The 24,244-nt window shown below is 33.1% G+C and overlaps 2 protein-coding genes across 2 annotated transcripts; both read left to right on the plus strand.

Annotated features, from left to right (window-relative positions):
* The first annotated feature begins 290 nt into the window (after positions 1-290).
* Positions 291-23,858, plus strand: LOC121410989 (fibulin-1-like). The gene is made up of 18 exons (XM_041603435.1): positions 291-868; positions 2,757-3,007; positions 5,396-5,528; positions 6,850-6,978; positions 7,399-7,539; positions 8,468-8,611; positions 9,503-9,640; positions 10,382-10,522; positions 11,273-11,407; positions 11,666-11,800; positions 12,391-12,516; positions 13,097-13,231; positions 13,532-13,660; positions 14,149-14,265; positions 14,632-14,752; positions 19,850-19,994; positions 20,826-20,943; positions 21,556-23,858. The coding sequence occupies exons 1-18, from the start codon at positions 814-816 to the stop codon at positions 21,711-21,713; spliced, it is 2,451 nt and encodes an 816-aa protein (XP_041459369.1). The 5' UTR covers positions 291-813; the 3' UTR covers positions 21,714-23,858.
* On the plus strand, positions 15,276-18,604 carry LOC121410991. The gene is made up of 2 exons (XM_041603438.1): positions 15,276-15,457; positions 16,144-18,604. Exons 1-2 carry the CDS (start codon positions 15,438-15,440, stop codon positions 16,520-16,522), a joined length of 399 nt encoding a protein of 132 aa, XP_041459372.1. The 5' UTR covers positions 15,276-15,437; the 3' UTR covers positions 16,523-18,604.
* Positions 23,859-24,244: the final 386 nt, after the last annotated feature.

The following is a 24,244-nucleotide window of genomic DNA, read 5'->3' on the forward strand; positions in this document are numbered from 1 at the left end:
GAAGAAGGATGAAAGAGTAAGGAAAGACTAGGCCTACTATTGATGCTAAACTTGTTAACTTATTGAGAAAACCTGATCAGGATATGAAATCTACACCGTTCTGCATATGCCCTATTCTTTAAGTCCGATAACTGTAGATATAAAAGGGAAATTACAATGCTCTGATGTAAATGTCACAGGAAATAATGTGTTGTAAAACAAGCAAACAACGGAGATGTCGTTATGAAGTCTAATCTAGGAAATACCGGTGCGTATCAGTCAATCAGCACAGTGCTCCAAAAAGTTTCCGAGTGTTATCCGGCCCGCGCGAATCTGAAGTCATAAATCAATGGGGTTCACATAACGTTGGCTGCAAGCAACAAGGACCAGTCTCCTTTATTTCTGCATGCATCATTTTGAGGCATAACAAAGCTGGCGGGGGCGAGAGCAACACGTGCAGAGGGTACATCACACGAGCATGAACAGATGAAGATGCACTTGGACAGCGCAGAGATATCTTTTCTTCGATAAAGATCCTTGTTCGCAATCAAACTCTCGGCCAATCAGTTGCAAGTTGGGACCATTCATTCATTGTGAATCTACAAAGAGGATTGTATTTGTTTGGTGGTGCTCTACACAATAGGGAGCTACCCAGTGGATTATTGTACTTGCGACGCGGTGAAGGGGTGAAGTTGAGGGCCAAATGTTTTTGTATATTGATTAGAGTTGTGAACGTATCCGGGAATAATACTACACTACACCAACTGATCACAGACTTGGATATCATTAATAAACTTGTCTACTTAAGTTAAGTTATCGTTACAGACGCTAATCATGAATCTCCACATCTTTTGGATAACGCTTGTCACTTCTTGGAGCTTTTGTTATGGTAAGTGACCAAGTCTAGAGCATATTGTGAAGTTTATTATGATCTAACTTCTGAAGGTTTCCATGGCGAAGAAAAATAGTGTAGTAGGTTTCATGGTACACCATGTATCTTTGTTGGGCAAATGTTGAAAAGGACTACCCAAAGTCCTTTTCAGGACCAACATTTGCCCAAGAAAGATACATGGTGTACCCTGAAATCTACTACACTATTTATTATGATCAATTTTATATTTTAACAAATTATTAGAATGCTAATAAATTGGATAACATGGGGCATTTGTTAAAAATGAGAGTATAACACTACAGAAATTGAAGTGTAAAAGCCATCTGTTAGCATGGAGATTATTAATTTAGAAATAATGTATGGCATACATTTACATATTTTGTGAGATCCAAGTTTTAAGGCTAATTAATACGACAGTACATGGCTCCCCGTGGCATATGTGATTATCTAGTAGACATATCACATATGCCATGGGGAGCCATAAACTGGGATCTCATGTTGAATTTTTATGTTTTTTTAATTCAAATTATGTGTTGAAGTGCATTTTTAACCCGTAATCTTTAATTACTATGATTACTAGTCTCCTCTATCATTCACATTGCAGATATATGCACCATGGCATGGTAATATATGTGTCAAAATGAAAATAATTTCATGTTGTATTTGTAGTTTTGACGGGGAAATGGCGCTGAACAATAATAAATGAGGTGGTTAAAATGGTGAATAATTTGTGGCCATTGTAAACTTGCTTGTCAGGAACAGGGTTCTATGCAGTTTGTGAGCTTTTAATCATGGGGAAGGAGGTATAGGCTCCTCAAATAAACTATATGACCAAAAAAAAAGAGATAGGGGAAGGGAGACAAATGTGGGTTTGTCCTTTTGGTGGCCCGAGTGACTGGTCTGCAGATGAAATTTGTAAATATGGCGTATGCGAGATACTCCCAACATGGCTTAGTATTTCATTTTTTCGAATTTAATTAACAACAGGAGGGAGGACATGCACATGTATAAGCCAGGAAATCACTTTCCCATTGACATCCATTTGAAGCACTTGATTTAAACATATAAGAAAGTGTTGTATTTGTTTCATCTCACTCAGGCTACAGTTGTCCAGCCATTAACACCCCCCTCCCCCAGCCCCAGGGGGGGGGGAACTTGTTACATCTGGGTACATAGCCTACATATAGGTATATTGTAGGCCTATCTATCCTGTAAAGTGGTTAACCTAATTTGTCAACCAAAGGAAGTGATTATGGAGAACCATGCTTTCTTTACTGGAAGTGAGGGGAGATATCTTGTTTTCTATTGACAAAGGTTTGAAACCAGACATGTGCCGAAATATTATGTTAAAAAAAATAAGTTCAAAAGTTCAAAGAAGTTGTTTGTGCCTTGGAAGGTTGACATAGGTCCTGCCTACATGAAGAAAATACTGTGATCAGTATTCCAAGCCACATTTAATTCATTACCTTGCAAGTCCATCATTTGAATGTGTAACTTGGAAGTTAAATTGTCAGTGTTTATCAATTTCAAATTTACATTGATGTATGATACCATGTGTCTGATGCAGTAACTCTGATGTGTTTTAAAGGTGGAAGAAAAGTGCCAGTAGATGGGAATATGAATGATTGATTGATTGGTGTGATTTATCAGTTGTAAGTAACTGATGAAAAGTAATTAAATATTGTGGAATGAAAGGTATGGCATAAGTTTACGAAATATAACATTTATAAGCTAGACAAAATAAGCTTAATTAAGCACTGTGGTTGATAGAACAGAAATCCATTGGCTGTTCATTTACATGTAGTTGCTCAAAATATTCTGCAAATTTATGGGTCAATTTTTCATCACATCACCAAAAACATTTGATTCTCTTCCTTTATGATAGCAAACCTGATAGATGTGATGCCAGACTGTTGTGGAAGGGGAGCCTCCTTTGCCAGTTTGGGTCGCACTTGTGATGACCTTGAGACTATTCCTGACATAGCACCTGAAGATCAGGAGACCTGTATGGTTATAATGAAGTCCTGCTGTGCTCACAGTCTAGGACCCGTCTTGTGTGAAAGGGCCATTAATCACAGAATGTCCGTAGGCAGTTGTCACTCTTTAAACAACAGCACATGTTACTCAGCTGGCAAGGTAAGCTGATATTATTTTTGTTTTTATATTAAGAAAATATGCTGGAAATGATATTTTGACATATGTTAACCCATTTGGAGACAAAAGAAATTGTTCAGGTATGCTTACATGAAACATAAAACATTTCAGATGTTCATCGGAATGTAAATCACTTTATAAAGAATGCTTAATTTGTAAGATATAGAATAATTCCAGGTGAGAGTATTCATACTCTTATATTCTATTCAGTAAAGTATATAAAAATTTCTAATAATATGGTTTTCAGCAAAATAATTCTTTATCGTTACTTTCGTTGGGTTAGACTGCATGTATTCAATAGTTTTAATGCCTCTTCCCTGGGTGTTTTTGTTGTTATATTTTCTGAGAACTTAAAAGCTAGAATTTGAATTACTGCACCCTTAACTTCAAATTATGTGACTCCGTGAAATATTGAATCTACTTTCATGATTAAGTTATTTAGTATTGGTTTACTTTTTTTAATTGAAAAGAGAGTCCCTAGTCTGAAATTTGTTTTGACTTAACCTGTGGTCTAAGCTAGTGGTTTGACTGTGGGTAGCCATATGTGACAAGCAGTATATTTCCAATTTAAGAGATCCATTTTGTAAGCATATTTGGTATGATTATCTTTGACACTTACTCATAACTCTCTAGGAATGATGATTTTATTTTTTACCTTAATAATTTAAACTGAAGCAAATAGTCCAGTGAACACTGGACAAAGAGGATGTCAACAAAATTTTACTTTTGACACGTTCAGCTTTATCTGATTTTAACAGAGATATATATTTAAGACTATGGTTTTAAAGGGAAGTTTATCTCCAACAGAAAGTTGATTTTGGAAAAAAAAAATAAAATGAGATGTTCACTCAAAATTCACCAAAAATCAGATGAAAAATAAGAGTTAAAATGTTTAAAAGTTTCGCTTGATTTCATAACAGTAATATGCCGTAATTTCTGGTAGTTATGCTAATTGGGGAACCAGATTTATCACCAACTCACTATTTATTTTGTATTTTATCACTGTAACATATGAAATATTCTAATTTTCTCTCATAGTGTGACTGATTTCTCCATGGAACTGTTATTGTTGTAACCTATATAGGGATTTCATTACAGTACACGTAGGAGTCTTTTTGTCAAATCTGCAAACAATGAAATATTTTGTAATTCATAGTTCATACAATTCAACTGAAGAAGTGACTGATATTCATATCACTGTGTTGGGCATAACTATCTTCTTTTTTCAAATTTTGTGTGTACTGTATCCAATTCTTTTCAACCTCCTCTGGACCATTGTTTAAATAATTCATTCTGTTTGATCACAGGAAACACTACTTGTGCTTGACCTTCAGTCTTGTCACAAGATTTATCTTGACAAGATCTTTGAAATTCATTCAAGGAAAGTTCAAGATGATCATGATAGCCAACAAAGATGTCAATTTCAAATTAATAAAAAACTGTTACATGGTATATTGATTTCAGTCTTTTTTTTATATTTGTCTTCTAGAAAAGAAGTACAGAACTATGATGTATTTTTAGTGTTTAACTTTATCATATGAACATGATTATATTGTAGAACTATTAAATGTGAAATATTGCACATAATGTAAAAAGGTGACACAGGAAGGAGAAAAATTTGTCACCATCAAGTTGAAGGTCAGCATATAGCTTCAGCACTTGAAATGAATTCCTGCCTATTTACTGAGAGTAGCTCAAAGCAAAATAAATTTGAATATTTTAATTCCCATATTTCAACAGTTTCTTTCTTGTGAAATTAGATGCAGCACAGGGGGTTCATAATGCTATTTTTGTCCATTATAAATCTAACCTGTTGAATGATGTGTTGAGTAGGTCCATATTTTGGGAAGTGTTTTGAGAGAATATTATTTGTTTTGAAAAGCAACCCATTAAACTGTGCTTCTGAGACCCCCTGGATGGATTGTTTATATCTTAAACATAGTATTTTGAAACATTATTGTGCAATGGTTTCACTACAGACAATGGAATATTATCCTGCATGTAAGCATTAGCTACATGGAGTCATGTTGTTTGATACAATCATATTTAAACCCAATAATTAATAAATCTTAATAGGGAATCATCTATGAGAGATATTGCATTATCTCTTCCCATTGTGATGGGCAGATCTTCTATTTCTGTATAGGAACTTCACTTGTATTTTCTCTAGCCTTGGATGGCATAATCTTCAACTTTGAAACACTTACAGTAAAGATTGAAAAAATTATAGATATTCCAGGTAGTAAGTGTCTTTGCTAAATTGAACCGAGTGACATTGAAATTGTATTAATGGTGACAACTAAATGATCTTTTTATTGATTTTCTAATGTATATGAAAGTTTTGTTGGGATGATCTATCCTTTTTGGCAGGAATGCTGTGATTGTTGTGAGCTTGGTATTAATGCATATCATGATGGTATCGAGTGTGAATCCATGAGCACAGGTACATCATGTGACCGTGCCTTCACCTACTGCTGTAATGCAGCTGCCTCCAGCTATGATGGTAAGATGAAATTTGTTCACGTCTTTTGAGAGTGAAAATAATTTGATTTGAATGTGGACTAACATAATAAGTATATACATCTGGATAGAGACATCTGAAATGGAAATGAAACACACTTAATACACCTAAACACTTTTCTGCTCTCTCTCTCTCTTTTTCAGCACTTTTGCCCTTTTTGTAGATTCTTTATTTATGATGCACGATAATATGTTTAAGTTGGTGATTAATCATAAGAAGTTTGTTTAGCATGAAGATGAATATGATGCTGATAATAGCAATGCTGGTGATAATAATTCTCATGATTTATGATTATGATGATGATTATAATAATAATGATAATATTAATAATGATAATAATGATGATAATGATGGTAATGATAATAATGATAATGATTATAGTAATGATAATAATAATAATAATGATAATACTAATGATAATACTAAATGATATCTGCAATGATGATGATGATCAAGATAATGAAGATGTGACATTAATAACAGTTTTAAAAATCAACCCTGAAGACAGCTTAATGTCCCTTGTTCCTCTGAGTAAGATTCTGCTTTGTTTATGAACATTTTATGATACTTTGAATGATACTTTGAAAGCTACCCAATCCATAGTTTGTACCAGTCAGCTTGACTCCTTTAAAGTACACTTGTTTGATAATGCTAATCACAGTTTATTACCCTTTATTACCTAAATCTGGTGATAAACTGATGGTACTAACAATAGAGATGAATTCTCACTAGTTTAATACTCAATTGTATGGCTACTAAAGATCATCTATTGAACAGAACTCTGCAAAAGTGATATTAATCAAAAACTGAGGAAGTGTAGGCTATTAGTGTCAAATTTGCCATCTTGAATATGTGCAAAATCTTCTCAAATTCCATGCCTGATATCCAAATTATTTAAGTGTATTTCTGAAATGAGTGCCATAATGTAGGCCTAATGGTCACATCTCAGTCTTGACCATCACTTGGATAATTGACCCCGACCTTTGTCTGCATGTGATCTGTGTTTCCTACCCGGGTTTCACACTGTGTTTCGACATAAGAAATCACACTGTACTTTTTGTATGTTGGCTTACAGGTGTGTGAATATAGAACTTTCATTAGAAGGACAAGTATCGTTGACCATGTTCCTGTTTTCTTTCTTTTGGGGTTACCTTGATGGGAGAATCACAGCATCATATATGATACATGCCTAAATTTGTCTTGCTTTAATATTTTATGACTTGTTTAAATATACAATGATGTATCAATATTGGACTCGAGCTTTAAGTCAGTGTGAAATATCCGATTGATTATCTCATTGCAGAAAATGAATGTTCCCTGACCACAAGCCATAGATTGTGTACAGAACGATGCATTAATCTGATTGGCAGCTATGTTTGTGAGTGTCATCCAGGCAATCATTTACTAGAGGACAACATAACATGTGTGTCAGGTAAGATAATAAAAGTTCCAATACAGGTCACCAAAGTGCAAACAGACCTGCACTCTTTAATAATGTTTGGTTCTGCATGTCTATCAGAATACTGGTCCATTGTCATTCATAAGTTGCATTGAATGTGGTGAAGTAAAGTGAGCTGATCCTTATTCCACATAACAATGCACATTGTATTGTTTTCACAAATAATAAATCTACCAATAATTCTTATCAAGTGAAAAATATATTCCGATGTTGTATATATGAGCATAAAGTAATATTTACAAGTTTCTGCCAACTGCCTATATGTGACCAAATGAGCAATTTTTTTTCATGCCCTGTTGTTCAAAGTGGCTGCGTATATGTACAATGGCTTCAGTACACTTTTCAAAGAAACTTGTGTACATTTTAGAAGGCCAATTATCTGTTTACTTGCAGATGGTGACACACGACCCCCTCCTGTGGTCTTGATGTGTAGTCAGGCACCTTGCCAGCATGAATGTCGGCAAGTTGGCAGAGAATATGAGTGCTACTGCCGAACAGGATATCGACTCATGTCAGATGGACATACTTGTGAAGGTAGGTAATCATGGAGCATGGATGTTTTTCATATTTTCCCAGTTAAAAAGAACAGATTTCGACTTAAAAAGTCTAAGAGGTTTGCCCTAAAAAAGATAATTAAAGAATTCATAACTTCAATTGTGTAAATTATCCCTTGATATTTACAAAAAAGATTTTGTTGAAACATTTTGTTGTGATCCTATTTGTTTTCACTGTTTTCTTATTATGTAATTAGGGGTTGTTTATTGGGACCTCAAATCTGACAAACAGGCTAGTGTCGACAGATAAGAGATAATGATGTATATGTGGGTTTATTAAAGGGGTACTTGGTTATGATTCTCATTTCAGATGAACTCAAACAGTAGCCTATTATAGTGTTTGGTATTCTAGAGAGTAACCAATGCTAGCAATTTTCATTTGTTTGGCAGAATCACCTTTCCTAAGTTATGAAATAGTTATGTTACCTAGCAATAATCCAAAATGTAAGATTTTAGCCGATTTTGTAGCTTCTGCAGTGTCCTACTTTCAAACTGTGATTGATCCTATGATATCATTTTAGTTACCTTGTCCTGTATGATTTAATTTGTACAGTCTTTTGCACAGATCAACAACAATGTACACAACTTGAAAACAATATTTGCATCATTTTGATGTCAAACATTTAAGTTGAATCTTAATGTGAATCATGACCACATGGAAAATGATTCCTATTGAAAATATTCTAATTTGAATATAATTGTTCTTAGAAAGAATTTATTCTTTACCCTACATAAAAGTTTCAAGATACAGCTTTCATGAATCCAGGAATATATGAAAACACCAAGTGATTGCACTCTTGTCTCAACAAAAATCACTCCAATTTTGATATTATCATTAAAAGTATAATTTTACTTTGCTTTTGTTGTGTCATGTGAACTTTATGATTTCTTATGAATGATTTTTCAAGATATTGATGAATGTGCTGTGACTGATCAGCTGGCATGCAACTATGCAGAAAGATGTATTAATACAATTGGATCCTTTAACTGCATCAGTGATGTTGTGTGCAGGAGTGGGCTCAGATACGACCCTACAAATCAGTATTGTGTCGGTAAGAGCCTTGATTTGATTTTTATTCAATTTCATTTTCCATCTTTGTTTATTTTCTTATTACGTTTTGTGCTGCATCATTTAATCCCCACTTGAAATTGCTCTAGAAAAGAAACCATGAACTTCTTTTTTTGATGATGATGATAAATAAAAGTAGACCTACAAAATATTTAATGATTCTAATTCTAAGCAGGGAATTTTAACACAAACGTGTATGATCGTCAGTCTGACAATGAATGAGCATTTGTACAACTGATTCCACATAATCATCAGTGCATAATTAATCCCTAAAATCTGCCCTACAATAAATTTTAGATTTGTGTTAAAGGGCTCAGTGAATTGGTATCTAGGGGTGATGTATCCCATTGCTGCCACCAGAATGGTGATTTTAAAATATTTTTCAAAATGGCAATACTTCCTGTAGAAGAACAATTCTTGAAGATATGTCCTTAGCACAAAACATTCATGGTAGTAAAATTGTAATTTTAAATTAGCTTTAAACTTTTGGTATTGGTATCTAGGGGTGTGTATCCCACCGCTGCCACCAGAATGGTGATTTGTATATATTTTTCAATATAGTAATACTTTCTGCAGAAATTTTTGGTGAAGATAATATCCTAAGCGCAAAACATTTGTGGTAGTAGAATGGTTAATTTGATTAGCCTTAAAGTTTTGCAGGTATGTAAGCTCCTATTTTGACTGTGACTGAACTAAATGAATGTAAGTTTACTCCCGTAATGAATACATGTATGATATATATATCTTAACTCATTACTGAAAATAATTGAAGTAATAACTGATAGTTTAATACTTTCTCCATGTTAGATGGACCTTTTTTATTTGTATTTATTTACAAGCTAGACTCTTTTAATATCTTGTGATTTTGTGACAGATATTGATGAGTGCGCAGAGCGTACAGATACCTGCGATGAACTAAGCATTTGTGAAAACAGGTATGCCAGCTATACATGTCGTCATGCTAGCTGTCCTGCAGGTTACTACTATGATAGAACTTCATCGCAATGCAAAGGTAATGAATGTTTTTTTATCGATTGCAATGATAATAATAATAATTGATATATTTCCTAACAAAACGTTTTTGTGTATTGAAACTTTATTGCTGCTGGGATGACACAAAATCTTGTATTAAAAAAAGTTGAATATCCAGGAGATAAAGAAAGACATGGTTGCCATAACACTGTATCCTTTGGGATAGTTTTCCTTTTTACATGGTGGAGTGGTTTCTTTTTGTAGGTACTGAGCCAAACTTTGGATAAAATGTCAAGTTAATGATGTTCTATTTATTAAATAAAATCAACCATTGCCATTATTGTGTTTTTAATAAAAATCCACTTTATATGGGAAGAACCAGCTTGTTATGTCATGATTTATGATAATGATTGCAAATATGAGGTGCCACTGCGAGTTTTATTTAATTATAGTGATTTTTGCCTCACCTGCATAGCAGAACAAGATTACAGACACTGCTTTTCTGACAGATGCGATATCATGATGATTGAAATCTTAACCAAGGTCACATGATTAAGGTTAAAGGTCATTAAGATTTGATGAATCCAGATTTTATTTTATAAATGGTGTTTTGTGAATAATCATTCATCTTACTTTTTTTCAAAGTCAGCGCTGCTGCTATAATGAAATGCATAGTGCAGGCAAGACTGCCAGAGGAGTTCCATTTGTTTGTTTCATTTGTTTTTACATTTTCATGAGTTTGATACTGAGAAACATTATCCTGATCATCATTTTTCCTTAGATATTGATGAATGTGCTAGGGGAACTCATGAATGCCTTGATGGAGCTCGATGTGACAACCTTCCTGGAAGCTTTCATTGTACTAGGATAGTGCCTTGTGGTACAGGATATACCATCAATGCAAATACGCAACAATGTGTTGGTAAGACCAGCAGGAAAATCAGTGAAATTTTTATCTTTCTCTTTGTCTGTCAATCTCTATCTCTCTCGCTCTCTCTTTCCTTTCTTATTGTCATTCCCTTTTCCATTTTAACTCATCCAAACCTGTCCAAGCTTACCAATATTTGAAAACGTTATCTGTCTTTTATAAAAGTTGGTTCTTCTAACAGCTGAATCCATATTTTCTTGTTAGATTGTATAAACAATAGTTTTTAGTTTAAAGAAAAGATGTTTCAAATTATCTATGGGCATTATTTTCAAATAATGTATATATATATATATATATATATATATATCATCTTAATTTGCCAAATAATATACAATTATATGTGGCACTTCTATAAAGAGGAGAAAAAAGAATCATGCACAAAAAATGCAAATTGAATACACATATATGGAGAGAAGATAAAGTAATTTGAAAATAGAAAATATGTAGACACTCTTTCAACTGATTAATTTCTTCACTAATGAAAAGCTGAGCCAAAATTTGAGAATATTAAATCTATGTAATGAAATACAATGAGAAGTACCTGTAATGACTGTTTACAATCTCTCTTGCTGAGAATACATAAAGTCAACAAATTTATTTTTCTATAATTCATTTCATTTAATTTTGTTTCCAGCTGCAGGCTTTTTAGTATCTATATAAAGCTCACCATATATTTCATCTTTACTTTTTTACTGGAACATTTTTAGTTATATGTTCACTGTGTTACCCTCTCTTCTCACATAGATATTGATGAATGTAGTCAGGACAGCCACACCTGTCAGAGGACAGAATTTTGTAGAAATATCAGGGGAAGCTATGAATGTGTGCCATGTCCACGAGGTTTCAGGACTGATGGCAATGTGAACAGGTGTACACAAGGTAAAGAAATGATTCCAACTTCATGAAACTTGTAAAGCTCTTTACAGAAAGGGTCACTATTAATTGCAATTCCATTTATCAGATGCAATTTGATTATCAACCAGTCAGAATTGTACATGCAGGACTTGCATCTGATTTCTTCAGTAATGTTTGAATGCAAATCTTAAATGCAACCATGCCCTATTCGTACATTCCACTCCAATTTTTCTTGATTTGAATTGTTTTGATGATTATTTACTACTATTAATTTTTTCTTAGATATCAATGAATGTGAGGAAGGAACATTTGAATGCAACGATGGTACACGATGCCAAAATAATGTTGGGAGCTACACATGTATTTCTGTGTGTTTAAATGGCTTTGAGTACAGTAGAATTCGCCGTGCTTGTCTGGGTGAGTTGTCATTATCAGAAAGCAACATTTTCTGTTCTTTGTTTATTGTTAGCATACAGGATTTTCAGAGCTCAATTATATCACATTTATTTAAAGCATACATAATGATAGTTCACATTGTCAGTATAGCCTCAACACAAAGTAAGTGATTTGCCAGCTTTTTGTAAATAAGCTTAGGGCAAATAAAGATTGGTGAAAGTACAAGTAATCTCATTTCAGAGGTGATGAAACTTGGTATCTATAACAAGCGTAAAAATCAGGAGAATGAAAAAAACATTGCTGCTGTAAAACTGTATTTTGTGGAAAGACCTCCTCTTGAAACTGTAATGTGACATAGATTTGTATATGACATCACTTGATGTATTATTCAGTCATTTCAATAACAAGTGGTCTTTTAACGAAATTTGTAAAATTTTGTATTTTTCACAGGATACATATGCTGATATACACGTACTAAGTGTGTCTTAAATAATTTTTTTTTCATTTGTGATTTGTATCTCAAGTTATTGACAATTTTTATTGAGCTAGTTACAACTGTATCTCTTTTGAATGGTATGATTTCACCTTCCTTATTATCTTTGAATATATAGATGTGGATGAATGTCGGAGAGGGATTGCCAATTGTGCACCCTATGAAATCTGTCAAAACACAAATGGAAGCTTTTCCTGTGGTTGTAGACGAGGATTTAGACTAGGCTCATATGGGCGTTGTGTTGGTATGTATAATTTAGCGCAAAGTAAGACTTTTAAGATAGGATATATGTGGCACAAGTTTCAAATGTTTCAGCCAAAACCTAGACATAGGTCTTTGAGAAAGGGTCCTAGAAGAAGACATAATTCGAGGTCAAGGCCAGCTATATTGCCAGTGCTACGTTTGTGAGTGAGGTGGAGGGATATTGGGAGAACTAGATTATTTCCAGTTGACCTAAAATTGCATTTTGATGTTAAAAAAATCAAATCTATGTAACATTTTATTCAATAACGACAGAAGTGAGACAGGAAATTAATAAATTGATAATTTAAAAATCACTCAAATGAAACACAAATTCGACTCGTTTTCAGGAGTAAAAATGATGGCATTTGTCACTGACTCTCTCAGGCTTTTTAAAGCAAAGACACCCCGATATAAGCTTTTGAAGACGGAGCATAGAACAAAATATCCGACCTCGAGGCATACAGCTCTTCTAATTCTTCTGTCACTTTCATTTGAGCAGATATGAATGTACTTGTACATTATGATGTTCTGTACTTTAAAAAAATATCTTGATCGATCATCCCCATTTCCCTTGTTTGCAGATATTGACGAGTGTCGAGAAGGATTGAGTGAATGTGAACCAAACCAGAGGTGTTACAACCTTCAAGGACAGTACCAGTGTCGCAACATGTGTAGAAATGGTTTCAGGTTCAACAATTTGAACAACTTCTGTGAAGGTAAATATCTTTACAACATTTGGGATTTAGATGTATGTCGCCCGCTGTGAGTATAATAGTCCGAATATGTTTTAAGACAGATAAAATCAGCTTTCTAGTATTCATTTGGTCAACAGTTATCTAAACTTTATTTCAATTTTTAGTGATTCGCAACCCTAACTATTTAATTTTGTAATATTCTTCATTTTCTCATTATTTTCCGTACTATTTCGCAATGCAATGCAAAAGAAATTTCCATTCATTGTATTGTACGATCATGCGAGACATCACTTTGTACTGAAAATTTTTATTGTATTTCAGATATTGATGAATGTGCTGAGGGGCTTGATATTTGTCAGAACAACCAACGGTGTATCAATCAAGAAGGTGGCTATGTGTGTCAATGTCCTCCAGGACACCAAGCGAATAGAAATCAAGCTACTTGTGAAGGTAACTATTAAGATTTATTTTATAAATGAAGAAATCATAAAGGAATCAAGGAGAGTTGCAATGTATTGACAAGTTCAAATAAAGTTTTTGATCAAGAGGTTTATAGGTCATATCTCGCCTATATTATTCTATCCACTAGTTAGATAATAGAATACGATTCTTTGAAATTATTCTAGAATGATCTGTAAGATACCAATAGCATGAAATGCATGTGTTTCATCGTTGCATGTTTCATTTCTTGTCAAGTTCATACTAGCAGAACAAAGTCAGATTTTGACCACGGATATATCTTTTGAAGATGTGAAGTTTGTTTTTATGATACATATTATTGATTGTTGAATCAGTAGCAATCATTTCATTTACCTTTTCTGTTGTTGTTCTTTACAATAATATTAAAACTTCCTAAAGTCTGGTCATGAGTTATATACATTTGCAATGTATGTAAATATTTTGTATTATCAAAATGGGATTATTTGTTCTTTGTTCAGATATTGATGAATGTAGTCTTGGATTATGTAGAGGAACGTGTGAGAATCTACCAGGCTCATACCTCTGCACCTGCCCAACTGGATATGCTCTCATGGAAAATAAAGTCACCTGCAAAGGTAAGAACATTGTCTGCATCAAAGTCAATTTCAAGTAGTCTAAGTGTGCAATGCGTGTTTAGAGGAAATCTGAAATGAGGAAAACTAGCAGAAAAACGTGTACTGCTTAAGTCCTTGAAAAAAACGTCTTCTGATTGTCTTGCTTGTTCTGCTTAACATTTTCAAATTTAAGTATCACCTATGAAGACCTACCATCTCTTCAGAAGGACCTACGTGGGAATCATATCCAAGGCAAATGTCCTTGCAAGGGAGTTGTCCTTTTAGAGTTAAAATTAAAGATAATTCCCAATATTGATACTAGATGTGTAGCATGTAATATTTCTAACTCCTACTTTTTTTTGCTGTCTTCATATCATGTGGATTTAGACCTTGATGAGTGCACAGATGGATCTCATACTTGTATTGGAGATGAGGTTTGTTTCAACACACGCGGGGGATACAAGTGCCAGAGCATTAACTGCCCAGAATACTATGAACTAAGAGCAAGGTAATAACCATGATAAACAACCTTTTAATCTGCTGAACTAGAGATTTAGCAATGATATATTACAGCAAGCACTGTACTACGTTGTGCAAATTGATATTTTCTTATTGCTCTTAATAAACCAATGTTATTCTATGCTGTTTATTTGCTTAACAAAGGAAAAGAAGATTTTCTTATGGTGGGGGAATATCAGCTTGCTTTCATAGATTGAATGAAGAAATCACAAAGTGTTTCTGGAAGGAAATAAATTAGTGCAAGCTAATTACTGTTCATGAATACTCTTATAAATTTTATTTATATCCTTTTTATTTTCATTAAACAATTTAAAAAAAACGAGAGTTATAAAATCACATGGTGAAATACTGTATGCTATATTACATTACATAAATAAAATAAAAAATATAAATTGTTGTATTTGTTAATATTGTTTAATGTTTATGATTAACCAAGCCAGCAAAGATAAAGAAAATTATAAACATCTGGATATACATGTAAATGTGTGTGTATATATATATATATATATATGTGTATATATATTCAATCCTCAATGTTACCATAGATGTGCTCAAATGATCTCTGTTAGTTGTTTGTTGTAATGCTAAATTAAGAGCATTACCAATGCAGTGCTTTATGCTCAGTGACTCGGCTTTTCAGAGCAAATAAACGTGATCAGCATAACCAGCTTAGCATGTGGAGCCTCAGTTTATGGTAAGTTTAAATCAAATCGATTTGCAATTAACTGTGCTGTTAATATTTTCCAGGCTATATATCTGTTCATAGTGCAAAACTTATTAGTGAGCTTTCTGCACAGCATATATATTGTGATTTATATATACTCATATATGTGTGCAATTAAGAATAATTTATGACATTGTTATGGAAGGAAATTTGACTTCTTGACCTGATATGTAGAATAATGTCAAACAAAATAATGTTACGTTGTCTAACCACTTAAATACTAAAATTGTATACATGCATGACTTATACCAATAATGTTTTGATGCAGTTGAAATTTTGAACTGATATATTTCGTTCTGATTGATTGTAATTATTTCTGATTTCCATAACTGTTGAATTATATTGTTAATCATGAAATATATGATTATATATGAGTAAAATTTATTTATGTAAAGCCTTTTATATAGTAGGTACAAAAGAAGTCATTGATGATGTGCTTTATATGAAATTGGGTCAATTTTTCAATTGTCAAGAAATTGCACACAATCACAATATGTTCTTTTCATATCTTTATGATTATATTGTTTATTTTGATGACAAAATATTTATAATTTAATTCATTTCAGGAGAGATTCGGTTTTTTGAAAAAATGTCATTCTAAATTGAAGTTTTTGCATCCGAAATAATCAGTTTGATTTCATTCCTTTTTTATCCAGTGTTGACATGTGCATCCGTGTCCCGTGTGAGCCAGGCAACTCTTACTGTTTCCAACAACCAGTGTCCATCAGACACCGATTTATTGCCCTCCCTGCAAACTTTGACAGGAATCGAATCATCTATAAGATTCAAACAGAGGAAAACCCCAAGTATGACTATTACTACCGCATGCCCAGAGGGAATCGAGGGCAGGAGTTCAGGCTGGTCCAGAAGGGCCCAAAGGCCAGTATCAAGATGGCTCGCTCCCTGGTGGGACCTCTGGATTATATGCTCTACATCTACATGGAGATTTACCTGAAGGATACATCAAGGTTGATCGGAGAATACCTAACCAAACTTTATGTCAACATATCACCTCATGATCATCCATTTGTATAGATGAGACTGTCAACAGAGAGAGGATTGTAAAGTGAATGATGGATGAATTCATGAGAAAACTTATTGCATAGTAAAGAACTTGGTTGAAGACTGTCTAGATAAGTATCATGGAGACTTATTACACAACTAATTGTACTAGAGTGTCATGGAACTGATTTCCAAAGCTTGTTTTAGATATATAGTTTGATGTATCTATCGCTTTACAGTCTCACAGTGAAGTGATTGTTTTTACCAGAGCTGTGGTAAAATCCATTTTTATCATTTGTAACAATTATCATGTATAGAATATTCACAAAAAACATCGCAAGTAATGTTTCATGTAGTTAAGTTATATTATGTAAAATGGATGAAATACTTTTGATTTTAATTCTGTGTTACATTCCTATTTATCTGGAGAGGACTATGTATCTATCAAGAAAGTGTTATGCATATTATATTTGCACTCATTGATTACATTGTTCTTTTAACTTCAAATTTTCCTAACATTAAATTTGTAATTTCTGCTACATATGGGGGTTAGGTAATTGTTTACAGATGACACAAGACTGCATAAATAATAGTTTTCTGTATCGTTCCAATTTTAGTATGCGTCAACAATCAACATCAACAATAATTTCTTATCGATTACTTGGAATAAGTATATTTTTAAAACTTATTCTTCAGAATTATATTTTTTGTATTTAATTTCCATACAATAGTAATTTCACAAGCTTTTTGAGAAATCTAATTTATTTGTCTTTCTAAAGTAACAGGGTATTTAATTGCAATGGAGCATCTTGAAATTGGGCAAGAGCTTTTTGATTGCAATAGATTAATCATCAGTAGCTCCAAGTGACTTAAGTATTTGTCATCAATTCTATGAATAGATGGTAATGACTTTTCTTACAACCATTTTACAGTAGGCCTAGTATTCTGATATTTTATCTCCTATCCTATTACAAAAAACATTAAAAAGGAGGAAGCCAAATGCTAATAGATTCACTAATCCCTGTTGATATTCGCCACTGGAAAAAGTACATCTGAAAAATACTTTTTTTGCAGACAGAAGGCATATATGCATGGGATAAATGTTCATATACTTTTATTTGACGTTGCATATTTTGTCAGTTATGATAATATAATGGTGGTAGCCAATATTGAAAGTTGTTTTGATATACATGTATCAAAAACATCCAAGGGTATGATTTGTATATTTGCAAATGATTGTAAGAGGTGCATTTTTTTGCTTTCATAAAAAGTAAATGAACTTGAATTTATTAGAATTAACTTTAATGCTGATTTTTCGAGTCATTAACTAATTAGTTACAACTTCATTGCATAATCAAAGTAGATCTACAATCTATAGGGAATCAGTCGGGGCAGGTACTTTTGATTCATGAGGCCGTTGGAAGTATCCTTCTCCCAAATACTTTGTAAATGTGCCTCGGCCCGAGGCCAAGACCGGCCTCTACCATATCCCTGAATATCTACATGTCGCATATTCTTTCTGTGAAATTTATTCATTACATTATTTTTTAATAGATATGATGCTTATAGAAGTCTCACACAAATGACTTAGTTAATGAAATGATCTAATCGAGAATGAATTGTGAATTTATTCACTGTGACTTTGTTTATAGTTGTGAATTTCTTTATGTACATACTCTTTTATATAAAATATCAAAACTTTTTCATTTTATCATGTTAATTGATATCAATGTTTTGTTCCATTAATAATAAACTTATACACACTTAATAAAACTTTGTTTTTGTCTACATGTTTGATCACCAATAAGTTTTAAAAAAATTGCATTAAGTTTCTCGTTTTGTGATTTTTTTTTTATTAGACTACATTAAAAAATATATATACATTTATATATATTTGAGTAGCCCTTTTGTTGATCCGTTTTGAGTACAATGGTTATCATGATAGGTATTCAAAATAAAGCTTTAGTAACACATTTAAAACCATTTTATTTTTATTAAGTATTCTCCCTGTAAATATTTAATTTAAAAATGTTCTTCATGTAGAACTGAAATAGATTAAATGATATGTATTCCAAATAATTTATATTTATTAGATGTCGGCAGAATAAAAGTTATTGTTTTATTATAGGAGTCATAATATTTTTTTGGCATTCAGTCCATTAATACTTGTTGTTGAGTTTACAGTAACATCCAAACACTTTCCCGTACTATCTTGCTGAATAGAATATGTATGATGTTCAAAGGCTGTCAAATAAAGTTTGCAAATATAACCTTTCCACTCAGTCTAATCAATCTAACACATTCAAAGGTTTATATTACTGTGAATGCTAAACCGCATTTGAGTGTTGTTTGAATGTTATGGAAGGAAGTGATGGATATCTTATCATTCGATTGTTACTAAATTTACTAGACTTATGACTAAATCATATTGAAAAATTGTAATACTGTTTGATTAGTATGAACATTTCTGAGAAATACTGAGAGGTTATTTAACTATCTAAATATCATTCCTGTCTACTTAGGGGAATTAGTTAAACAACTCTTTGTAATTACCATATGTAAAGAAATCATGCATTTAGTGATGCATTAAGATATGAACTCTGGCCAGAGCAGATGATATTTTCAGTTGACATCCAAGTATAATGAACATACATTGAATAGTGATTAAAACATTAGACTTAATGAAATAGTATGGTAAACTTCCTGATAAAATTTGAGAATGAAAAAAAATCAACCAATTAAATTCAATAATCCTCTTAATTAATCCTGGTTTTACTAACTCCCTAATGTCCTTATCATCATGATATCACCAGGAGATATAAAGTGAATGTAGTATTAACAGAATGCCTGTGTAAGTCATTTAATCCATTATGCAATTACCTTAGGATTTGTTGCTGTAGTCTCACTCTGTCATTTTGGTGGCAGCAGTGGGATTAAAACCAGACACTATAGTCATATAGTGTTTTGGTTGCATTTGTTTTTAGGACTAAACAATATTTGTATGTATACATTTGAAAAATTGCAAAAAAACATAAGGAAAAGGTCATGAACTAAAAAACAATGTTCATGGGTTGTTAATTTGGTGGCAGTTGTGTAGCAATAGGCATGCAACCGAATGGATTGGTTACTCAAAGCCACAACACTGCAGCTGCACTCAATTAGCACTAAAATGTAATAGTTGGGCTAGAGAGAAACTTTTGAGATTGAAATGGAGTATACATTGCACTAATTGAAATCACCTGAACGATGTCCTATTAAATGTATGTGTGTCAACCTGTATATAACTCGTGAATGCATCTTGGTTTGGTACGCACTAATTGTTACTATTTTTATTTATTTTGTTCCATCTTTGATGTTTAGCAATGACATCCAATGTGTGAAGCGTTGTCCACCCAATGCACCAAACTGCCCTCGTGGAAACCTCAACAGTACCATCAGTCATACATTTGTTGCTCTTCCAAGTATTCCATTCCTGCGTCAGCCAATCAGACTGCTTACAATAGGGGTAAGTGCATTGTTGCTAATGCTGTATCTTTACATTTCATTATACTCCCCAAATGTATTGATAGTAACATGGCTTGATTGTGAAATTTCAGCTAGTTATACATTGTCCCCTATCAACAATATGTTTACTACAAGTGTTGTAACACTAGTAGTTAAACAAATGTTGATGATATAATGTCTGATCTAGATATACTCTAGATGAGACGTACACAAGGGTACTGGTATTTGTAATCAACATAAAGGAAATTCCATCAAGAGAGAGAGATGTGAAGTAAGACAAATTTAATTTTAAGTTTAAAAAAAAACAGTTGGAAATGCTTAATAGAGGGGTCCCAGTTAGAATTGATTAAAAAAAACGAGTTTATTGTTTAGACAAAACAAACCAGTTATTACCCCTAAAATCAACTGCTGATTTCTAACAGATATTGTTGAACCTCAAATTGTGATTTTAGAAGTGTTATCTGTTTAAGGGGATTTACATGTATCAACATAACTCATATCAGTAATTGTAATTTCTCTGATATGTTCAGTAAAATTCTTTGATAAGCCAAAAATCACTGGTCTCTTATAATGACAACTATCTTACAATGTCAGCTAGTTAGTACTAAGAGCTTTCTTGACTTATTGTCCTGATGTTTCTAATTTGCATAGATGCTAGTTCCTATATCACAAAGCATGATTGATAGTACTGTTGATTTGTATTATTACTTCATTGCACACAATGATCAATGTAATTAAGTGAAGAAAAAAATCAGTCCTATGATCAATCTCTAAACATTCTGTAACAGGGACATGCTGTTTAGAAGCTTATGCACTGTGTTTTCACTTACAGCTTCCTAACTACAGAAGTGCTTATGGAGGACATTCACAGACATACTTCAGATCAGTCAGTGGAAATGAAGACAATTACTTTGTCATTACAAGGTTATTCCCAAGAGGTTTACCTACAGGTTAGTACAAACAATTCCTTTAATCTCCTGCATAGAACAGGTATCCGTTCTATTTGAGTAATAAAGCTAAGCTTGAACTTTTATGCAAGTTCTAGTCCAATCCAATCAAGTCTAGAAATTTGTGGGTCCATGTACAAGGGCATCACAAAAGTTAAATTTGAAGAGACTTATAGAAACAAGTCACAGTGTGGTGAAAGTGTTTCACTTTATAAGGACGACATGTGAAGGGGGCTGAATTCAAAATGCTGATGTCTATCTTCAGCAAAGGAGGCTAGTATATTATGCATTGTTACTGCAGACTCTGCAGTGTGTTGCAGTCTCGAAAGTGCAAGTCAAATCACGATCAATCAACTGTTTCAACTAATCTTGCTCACCAGGCATATCTTATGCTCGCGTGAAACTCTTTTTCAGAAACTTGTTCCATTTATTCTTTTGATTCTCCCCCTGAAATTCTACATTTACTAAAATTGTAAAGGCATTTTGTACCTTGGTCCTATCCAACTGAACTTAATACATTTTTAGCCGACTCCTAAGTTTGACGTGGACAGTCACATTTAGAATAAAGAATTCAAGTGATGTAATTCCTGGTTTTATTGTTTATTTGCATGCAAGGTTACGTGTCCCTCCAAAAACCCATCTCTGGACCCTATGAAACCGTTCTTCACCTTGAGATTGTCACAGAAGTGAGGAATCCAGTCACACGAAGGACAGAGGTGACAGCAACCTCTTACCTGATGATTCACGTAGATGTAGGAGAGCATTCTTACTAAATCCAAAAACCCAAGTAGATCATGATGTATGGGATGCCACTGGATATTCTTGAGACATATGGACAGATATATGATAAGGTAGTAATAACAATGAAAAATATGAGTCATGAGGAGGGTTGTTCAAGCAATGACCTCTAACCTGCAGTCTTCTGTCATACTGGAATGATTTGATATTGTAAGGATAGAGCATTTTTCAATGTATTTATCATATTACTATTCATGAATGCAATGTGAGCTGTTATGTAGTGAGAGGATTTTGTGCTGTGTTAGCGTGTCATAAAAAGGGCAGTGGAAAAACACCTAGTGCCTGTAACTTAGAAGCTTCGCAATATATAAAAGAATTGTAATTGCAAGTCAAAATCACTGATATGCATATTGTTGAATATCCTCACTAGCAATCAGAATTATACTTTGAAATTTGCAATTGATCACAAATCTGTGTTACATTTGCCCTGTATAAGAGATGGGTTAGTATACAAGTAGTATAAAACAATCAGAAGCATTCTTTAGGATTGGTGCTAGGGTGGTGCTAAATACTGTATATTATATTGTCTGAATTCTAATGTTAAATTATGTACATAGACTTCTTTTCATTGTGCCAAATAATGGTGCTGTACTTCAGTGTGCATAATTTTGTTTTTCCATACATTATATGTATCTAGTAAAGTTCAAATGTTGTTATAATCATTGATAAAAAGTTTATGTCAGTTAATCACAATACTCCACATGATATGACATACTTTCTGATAATATTCAGTTAAAGTTGTATGACAGTTTAAATTGTACATGTTCAATGGCTTTTGAGCTCAGAGATAACTGATAACATTTGCATGGTGAGATAATTCCATCAACTCTTATCCAAGTTTTGGGGGGCAAAGGTCTCATCTGGTTATAATCCATGAACAATTTATTTTTGGTCAAAGTTTACTCTGAACATGACCTTCATAATTGATAATTGATTATACACTGTCCCCAAAAAAAGTAGTCAAGGGTAAAATGTGAAAGTTACTGATTAACCCAATTTGGTCATTATCTTTGCCCTCAAAGTGTTCAAAGTCCTGTGTACATTTAATGATTAATAATCAAACATTCATTCCCTTATAAGGAAAATAGTATTTTGATCTATGCAACATCACAAAAAGAATTAAGAGTAACGTATTTGTTGTGTTCTGCCAATCACTGAAGTCATTACATACATTTTTTATATTCTTTCATCTTATTATATGAATGACTTGAACTATTGCTTAGGGAAGTACACTATTTAATGTGTCATAATTCTAAGTCACTTATAGTATTTCTTACCCCAATTTTGTATCAGAGTTTATTTGATACTTTATATAAAAATGTAAAATAATTTAACTAGATTCTTGTATAATTTTCCTTGGAGAAATCATCTTCATGTTTTACGTAAGCTATGAAGGGATTGCGGAGTGAAGCCAAAGATCAATATAGAAGTGAGATTTTACACCAATTTGAAGGAGACCCGTTGATGTTCTTAAATCAAAATTTTTAAGTACTCTAATTGTCAGTCCGTCTTGTAGTCTGAAGGATGATTTGTTGGTTAATGATACAGTGTGACCTGCATTTTTTTAATCATGATTACTTTTTGTATTATCAATCATGTTTATATACACCTCAACTTGTACATATTGTGTGTGTTTTATATTGCACTTTTTATGTAAAGATTTACAGTTACTGTATGCCTCACTTTACAACACTTTTTTAACCAGCATTATGCACATCGAAAATCAAGATTTGCTTAACTCAATCATTTTATAGCCTATAATCAAGCTGGAGGTTGCAACTAGTGTATTTTGCAAGACGAAAGTGCTACACTTGATGCCGATAGGCTAGAGGATGTGAAGAAGACACTGCCATTCCCGTCTTGAGTTAGTCATTTTTTTTATTGATGAATGTCTGGTTACACGGATCCATATTGAAGTACAGTAGATAAAAAGAAAACCACTACTAAAGCAAGAAAGGGTAGAGGCGGTGGTTGCTTCACACTCACTTTAGTCTCGTGGTATCAGACGTATTGCATACATTTATGGGTAATAAATGCCACTGCAGCCTCCAACTAGATAATATTGGCTTTAGATTTTGAAGCCTAACTCTCACTCATCAAATATATATTTTTAAAGTAAATACTGGTTTGTTTCTCGGTTTGTGTGTCTTGTATTGTTACATGTGTTTGGGGGTATCCATGATTTTGGTAATGATTGTGCGGTCCAGGAGTCGCATTTAGTTGTTCTTCAGGGCTCAATCCTGGTAAAGGCAAATGACTAGATATGGTAAAATTATCAGTGTAAATTTCAATGACTGACAATCTTCTCTTAAGAAAGTTGAACTCCCTTCCCATATTTATGTATAAGCTCCAAAAAGTAATCCACAATAAAATATATAACTTTCACATCTGAATCTACAAACAAAATGGTTTTTGTTAAATACAATAGCCCATATTCTGAACTCGGGTTTAAATTAAACCCTGGTTTAAAGCTGTGGTTAAATTATGGAGAGCCAATTGGAGCATG

Source organism: Lytechinus variegatus, chromosome 3 (assembly GCF_018143015.1).
Source record: "Lytechinus variegatus isolate NC3 chromosome 3, Lvar_3.0, whole genome shotgun sequence".
Classification (NCBI taxonomy): Eukaryota; Metazoa; Echinodermata; class Echinoidea; order Temnopleuroida; family Toxopneustidae; genus Lytechinus; species Lytechinus variegatus.